At 57.0% G+C, this 7,338-nt stretch overlaps 1 protein-coding gene across 1 annotated transcript; it reads right to left on the bottom strand.

Annotated features, from left to right (window-relative positions):
- Window positions 1-4,650: 4,650 nt before the first annotated feature.
- Window positions 4,651-7,043, bottom strand: LOC113147387 (protein elav-like; the record flags this gene model as incomplete). The annotated part of the gene is made up of 3 exons (XM_026337765.1): window positions 6,866-7,043; window positions 4,934-5,199; window positions 4,651-4,857 (listed from the first exon to the last, which is right to left on the bottom strand). Coding segments are annotated over exons 1-3 (651 nt in total), but the record flags the coding sequence as incomplete, so codon positions are not given.
- Window positions 7,044-7,338: the final 295 nt, after the last annotated feature.

Below are 7,338 nucleotides of genomic sequence, written 5' to 3'. Positions count from 1 at the left end.
GAAGCAGGAAGAATAATATATAGATGCTGCAGTTCCGCCGATCCTTGCGGCTGCAAGTGGTGCACCGCAAGGAAAAATCCCAGGGCGAAGTGCCTCTAGGCCACATATTTGGGATAACCGGGAAAGAAGAATTTGCGGCTGTATTGGAGAACGAATGAGTAATCGAAGAAACCAGATAGAAATTCCAAATACTCAGCCGCTGGATTTTACATTAGAGTGATATGCCCATGGGTAAACAAATACCGAGGCATAACAACAAACGGAATAACAGGCAAGAGATTCCCACCTATGAAAAAGTGCCTTTTCTAAATAGAATCCTTACACAAAACAGAAAGGAAGAGCATACAAAATGTTTTCTCCTGAGATAAAAAACGTAATCCAAGGAATTATTACCATTATGGTAACGCGGCAGGAACGTTAACGCCGAAGATGTGTTGTCCTTCGAAAGATCTGCATTTCTTTTGGGGAATTCTGCCTCTGCAGCCTTACAGTACCTCCACGGAACCACTAAACCTTGCCTGCTCTGTGGTGTTTGCATTTTCTTGCCTCAGCTTCGTGTGCTGCATCTCTGCGCGTCGTACATCACCACACCCTTGTTGATGAGTGAGGCCGCGACTTCTGTTTTTTCGTGCCTCAATCCTTATCTGCTAGATAGCTCATCAGCTTACCCTGTTGCGTTTCTCCCGTTGGTAGTGTGCTATGTGGTTCGCCTCGGTAAAGGGCTTTCTGTCCCTCTGCCTTTTAGCGGTGGAACACTAAAGAATTTTCTGCAAAGCGACTATTGGGCAAGAGATAGACTTTACTACAATCTTTTTTCCTCCATTCACCTTTATTCTTGCACCTCGATTTCCAGCTGGTGGAATTTAGGTGCTTTCCCCGTTAAAAACCAAAGCTTGCAAATGCCATGGGAGCGTAGCGGAAATCGGGCTCGCACAAATTATGCACTTTCTCTGATTTTTTCTTCCTCATAGCCAAAAAATAGCCATTTAATCCTTTTTATTATCAAGAAGAAAGAAATTTGGAGGAGAAATTAATCGCAGCAGTGCGGTTGCCAGTGGGCATGTGTGCCGACACAGTGCACTGGTAGGGGGGAAGGGCTGGTCGTGAGTCTTCATCCCATCCAAAATGCAATCGAGGAAGTTCTAAGATTAAATACGGACCACTAATAACCTGCAAGGCAAGGGTAAACCTGCGAACATGATGCAGCAACCATGAGGATCAGACTGCAGTGCACCAGGCAGACCAGGAGATGCCAGGGCGGAGGCCAGCAATGGTGGTTACAGAAACAGGAGATAGAGAGCCATGGATGTACGCGCTACTTGGCTCCTTAGATTTAGGATTCAGAAAATAGAGACCACAAGTTCGCATCATTGTGATGCCTCAGCAAGACGAACACACGACCCAGCCTCAACGGCATGACGGGAAAATCTGTCAGGAAAAGGAACTGACAGGAAAACAATGAGAGCGGCAAACACACGACCGTATTCAATATATTGCGATTTTATAGAGAGAGGGGGACTGGGGGCGTTGGTGTGTTTCTTGGCGCACTCACAGAGTTTCATCCCTGTGGGTAACAAAGCGTGCGAACACCTCAGAAACATTCAACATCATAAAAGACAGCCTTGAAGAGCAATCTAAGGGCTAAAGGAAAGGTGTTTGATGCGGAATGCTGCTACATCCACCTCTGCTTCCCTGTACAACAAGAGGCATGAAGCTCGGGCAGTTCGAGCCGCATCCCTCGACAGGTACTCTGGGGCTTCTTGCGCTTAGGAGTGTTTCGGCATCCCATGAAGCCAGCACAAAGAAGAACTGCGGTGAAACAGCACCATTTCACCCCGTGTTCTCAGGCTCCTTGAAGCTTTGTCCTTTAGTACACTAGGCAAGCGTGCAGGGGCCCCCAGGGGGCCCCGTCGCCCTTGGCCTTCCCGCGAAGCTCTACCGAGCACACCCTGGCGTAAATCGCCACTTTTGATCATTTTCGAGAATGCTTCACGGTTCTTCGAAGGAACAAGACACCAGTCGCTGCAACGGCAGCGCTCCAGGCTGTGCAGCAGCGGAAGCAGCTAGAACGCCTGTACCGACTCTGGCAGCAACAGAAGCAGCTGGAACGCCCGTTCCCGCGTCAGGAGCAGCTGCGGCACCGCTGCTGCCATTCGGATCAGCAGACAGAGCGCTACTGCCCACGTGCTTGGAATTGCTGCAGCAGGAACGGTGCAGCAGCAAAGTTCCTTTCCTTCTGCCGTCACTCGACAGTGCACTATGTGGGGGTCTTCTGGGAGGCAGAGCTCTTGCAGAGATCTCGGGGCCCTCAGGAGCCGGAAAAAGCTGCCTCTTGCTGCAGCTGTGCGCAACCTACCTCACGGGAACATGTGTCGTGTTCTCTCACTCCGATGCTGCCCCTCCCTCTGGAAGTTCTCCTTTCCTCTCGCATTCCTCACCCGCAGCCTGTGCATACAGGAGTGCAGGGGCCTCCCCGGGCTGTGCAATTTACGTCGACTGTGACGGGGGCTTTAGGGCAGAGCGCTTCGTGGAGATTGCGCAGGGTGCCTTCGCTGCCTGCACCAGCACCGGCGGGAAGGAGGCTGCAGAGGCCTTGCTGCGGCGTCTGGTGGTTCTCCGCGTCTTCAGCCTCGCAGAGCTGTTGCAGCTACTGGAGGCTTTTCTCCCAAACAGGAAGCGGGGGCGCCCCCACCCTCTGGACGCCTTCCCACTCCTCGCGCACGAGCGACAACCCGCAAGTTCGCGCGAGGCGAATCCCCACAGACCTCCTGCAGAGGGTGCATGGGGTCCGGAGGGGGGGGGGCCCTGGGGAGGGCAGGGTGCCTCCAGAGCTCTCCAAATAGGAGTCGTGGTGATCGACTCCTTAAGTTCTGTGCTCCATCCAGCGCTGCAGGGAGCAGGAGGAGCCCCATGGAGCTCCGGGCAGTCGGCGCTGCGTCTGGGATTTTTGTTGCTCCGATTGAGCGCAGCGACAGGCGCTGCTCTCGCAGTATCTACAAAAACCGTGGCTTCGAGAACTGAGCCAGGTGCGTCTAAACCTCGCGGCAAGTGCAGATTCTGCGGCCGCTCCCCTAAGTCTGTTGCACGAAATTCGCCGTGTAACGCAAGCGTCTGGGTGGGGTGGACCTGGTGTGCTGTGTCTGAGTTGGCGCCCTTGCGAGAAATCCGTCTTGGGCGCTTTTCAGTCACGACAGTAGCTCTCTCTCTCTCGCTGTATTTTATTGACTGCGCACCCGCGTTGCTGCAGGAGCCGCCCCTCTATCCTTCTTGGGGAGGGCGTGGGAGCACCTCCCAGCCCTTCGTCTGCGCCTCTCAAATCCCCCCTCCCGTGGCAACTCCCAATCTCCTACGCGGGAGCTGCAGCTGCTGCAGTCTTTAGGAGCTGCTGCTCCCCAGTGGACACCCAACGCATCCCCTCTGCTCGTTCACATTGCTCCGGAGGGCCTCAGAGAGGGGGCCCCGCGCTACCTAAGGGGCCCCTCCTGGTGAGGGGCTACCCTCGCTTACCTGGAGCACCCCCCTGCCTCCTCCCCCGTAGCAGAAAAACGCTGCACTTCTCGCGCATCGCAAAAGAAGCGTCCCTCGCAGCTGCGCACGTCGCCGCACGCGCACACTGCTGCCCCCAGCTACCGCAACGTAGCAGCAGCAGCACTTTTTTCCGCAAAATGCATGCACATGAGAGAGCCTCTGCCCAAAGCAGTTCGTGGTGCTTAGCAAACACCCCATTAAAAAGCTGCAGTCTCGCCGCTGGCTTGGGGCCCTCGAAAGACTGGGGTCTATGTAGAAAAGCTTGCACGTCAGATATGCTGCTTCAGCGGTGGAGCTGCATGCCCCTCGCTGCTTTCCCCTCCCCGTCGCTGTTGCTTCTGCCGCTGCTTAGAGGCAGCGCTGAGCGTCGAGAATAAGCTCGAGCTCGGGCTTTTTCTTCTGGCTGGGAATTTGCAAAGGTTCTAGAGGGGCTTCCTGCCACTGCTGCTGCTGCAAGAGCGACAACCCCCCCTCCCTCCGCTGCTGGGATCTTTGCGCCTTTTTCTTCTCCAGTTGGGCACGAAGGGCCTCCTCCTGCTGCCGCAACTCCTGCTCCTGCTGCTGCAGCAAAAGGAGCTGCTGCTGCAGGCTCAGTGCCCACTCACCTTGCTCCCCCTGTACCGCCTCTCCAGAGCCTTCCATCTGCAGTTCTTGTCGGAAAGCCGCCTCCTGCTGGTCTTGTTGCCTCTGCTCTGCAGGCAACGGCTGCGCCACCTGCGAGGGTTCTGCAGCAGGAGGGGCGACCACTGGACGAGCTGCTGCTTCGTGAGACAGAAGCACTTCAGACAACACAGCCGCAGCTTCCTGATGCAACACTGGGGAAGCCGCCTTCTGCTGCTGCTGCTGCTGCTGCTGCTGCTGCTGCTGCTGCTGCTGCTGGGGAGCTGAGGTTACCTGCACTTCGACCACAGGGGCAGAGGAAAGCCTCCCCAGAGGCTTCCCTTTGCTTCGCACGTGGCTCATGTCCACAACCAAAGCAGGCGGGTGCGAACGAAGGGGGGGTGCTGCTGGCACCAGCAACAGAGACTCCTCTTGCTGCTGCTGCACTTGTTGCTGCTGCTGCAGTGCTTGTTGATGCTGTTGCTGCAGTGCTTCTTGATGCTGTTGCTGCAGTGCTTGTTGTTGTTGCTGCCCTTGGTGCTGTTGCTGCAGTGCTTCTTGTTGTTGCTGTTGCTGCAGTGCTTCTTGATGCTGTTGCTGCAGTGCTTGTTGTTGTTGCTGCACTTGTTGCTGTTGCACTTCGTACTGCGGCGGCGGCTGCTGCTGCTGTTGCAACATCTGCTGTTGCTCCTGCAACTCCTTTAACTGCTGCTCCAACAGACGCTGTTGCTGTTGCAGCAGCAGTTGCTGCTGTAGCAGCTCGGCTTGCAGCGGCTGGAGAGCCTGCTGGGTGGAGACAGCTGGCAGCTGCAGCCCCTGCGTGTGTTGCGGTTGTTCCTGCTGTTGGGGGAGCGAATTGGCAGTGGTTGACTCTGCAACTTCTAGCATTTGGAGTTGTCTGTGAATCTCGTCGAGCAGCTGCAGCTCCTTGTCGACGTCGGTCGAGGACTGCTGCTGCAGTAGCGGCTGCTGGAGCAGCAGCAGCTGCTGCTGCTTTTGCTGTTGCTGCTGCAGCAGCTGCTGCTGCAGTTGGTTCCCGCCTTGCAGCTGGGGCAGCAGCAACAGAGGCGGCTGCCTCAGGGAGGCTTGCGTCTGTCCGAAGGGGACGGGAGACTGCAGCAGTTGATGCTGGAAGAGTTGCTGTTGCTGCAGTAGCAGTTGCTGCTGATGCTGGAGCTGCGGTGTATAGACAGCTCCCAGGGTCGCATGGGCGTGCGCGGCAGCAGCCGAGCAGTTGCTGCAGGTGTTGTGGGGCCTACGCCTTCTCCGGCGTTGTTTCCTGCTGCTGCTCGCGCCACTGCTGCTGCTGTTGCTGCTCGCATCGCTGCTGCAGAAGGATCGCCTCAACATGTTAGCCGTACGAGGCCTTCTCTGTGGGGTTGGAGATCCGCGACGTAGAGGCGCCTCCCCGCGAATTCCCCTGGCAGTGCTGCTCCCCCCCTGCAGCAGTATCGCGTCTTGGTGGCTGCGTTGCTGCAGCTGTGTATGCGTGAGGTCGTAGGCGTGATGACTGCGCCGGATGCTGCTGCTGCTGCGGTTTGCTGCTGATCGAGCCGCAGCAACGCGCATGCGCCTCTCCTCCTGCTGCTGCTGCTCTTGCTGCTGCTGCCCCGGAAATTTCGCCTTGTACATCTCCACAAAGGGCCTCAGATCTGTTTCCATTGCCGCCAACTTTTGCCTGTAGGCAGCAGCAGCAGCAGCAGAATGAGGGCTTGTGCTCCGCAGCCTCCGCAGCAGCTGCTCTGTTGGCGTTGCTCGGTATCGCGATAAGTCTTGGAGATCCCCCTGCACACATACACACAGATAGATAGGTGAAAAGCTGTGCACACAGATAGACACACGAAAAGCTGTGCACACAGATAGACACATGAAAAGCTGTGCACACAGATAGATAGGTGAAAAGCTGTGCACACAGATAGACACACGAAAAGCTGTGCACACAGATAGATAGGTGAGAAGATATCCTCAGAGATCCACACAGATACATGAAAAGCTGTGCTTATATCTATGGAAAGACATCCACGTATCTATGGAAAGTCATCCACACAGATAGGTGAAAGCAGATCCACAAAGCTACATGAACAAACATGCAGACCGCTACATGAACGGACACCTAGAGAGAGCTGTGCGAGAACATGCGCTTAGACGCAGACACTGTGCAGCTGAAGCGCAAGGAGGAAGGGCCTCTTGCTGATAGGGGGTGCTGCTGCTTCGAGGCGACGTGTCGCTACAGCAGAAGGCCTTCGTTTGAAACTCACATCCCACGGAGGCTTTCTGCGCACTTGCGTAGGGTGCCGCGAACTGAGAGCACTGCTGCTGCGACTCTTCTGCTGCTGCTGCTGCTGCATGCGCCGCATCTGCAGGCGCTGATGTTTCTCTAGCAGCAGCTGCTGCTTTCGGTGAAGCTCCTGCAGCTCCCTATGCAGTACAGCCTCCTTGTCGAGGCGGCTTCGAAAGGGGCCTGCTGCTGTTGTCGCCGTAGTGCAGCGGGGGAGGGAGCGTCCCCTGTTTGCAGCTTCCATCTCCAAATCGCAGCAGCATCCCTCATCGCAGGGGACCCCTTCCTCTTCGCCACACGGAGGGATTCCGTCCACGCCTTCGTCCTCGAATGTCTCCACTTGCGGCCACTGCGCGTCTGCCGTTGCACTGCAGCAGTCGCACGCGCTGGCGCCAGCAGCAGAACAAGTGGCGACGCATGCATTGGGGCTGCGGCGGCAGCAGCCGCATGTGTTGCTACCGCAGCAGCATGCGCCCTCTGCGTCGGAGCCATGAGCGACGTCGCCACGAGCCTCTGCGTTCTGACCCATCGAGGCATCCAGGGGGTATTCAGAAAAGCCTGATCCAAGGGTGTCCTCGCCGGTGGGGGCCCCTCTTGGGGGGCCCCAGCAGGCATGGTCAGCTTCCGGGGGGCCCATGTGGCTCTGGGGGGCCCCGGGGGCCCCGAAGCCCACGTGGTGACGGGGACCGAGGTTCAGGTTTCTCGGGTGGGGCCTCCTCATGGTGTTGCTGCGGGGGATGTGCGGAGCTCCCGAGGGGGGTGTGCTGCCTCCATGCCACAGACAAGACACCTGGGGAGGATGGAAGGAGCTCAAGGCTTGGTAAGGGAAGCAAAGTGCAGCAGTCGGAGGCCTGTGCGTGTAGGCATTCGAGGGTGGTGGTGGCGTCTGCTCGAAGACACGAAAGGGGGAACTAGCGAAGGTGCTGTCGCGC

The sequence above is a fragment of the Cyclospora cayetanensis genome, unplaced genomic scaffold (genome assembly GCF_002999335.1).
Source record: "Cyclospora cayetanensis isolate NF1_C8 unplaced genomic scaffold, CcayRef3 CcayRef3_contig_20, whole genome shotgun sequence".
NCBI lineage: Eukaryota > Apicomplexa > Conoidasida > Eucoccidiorida > Eimeriidae > Cyclospora > Cyclospora cayetanensis.
Note: the sequence above shows the minus strand (reverse complement) of the source record. Positions and strands in the feature narration are given on the sequence as shown.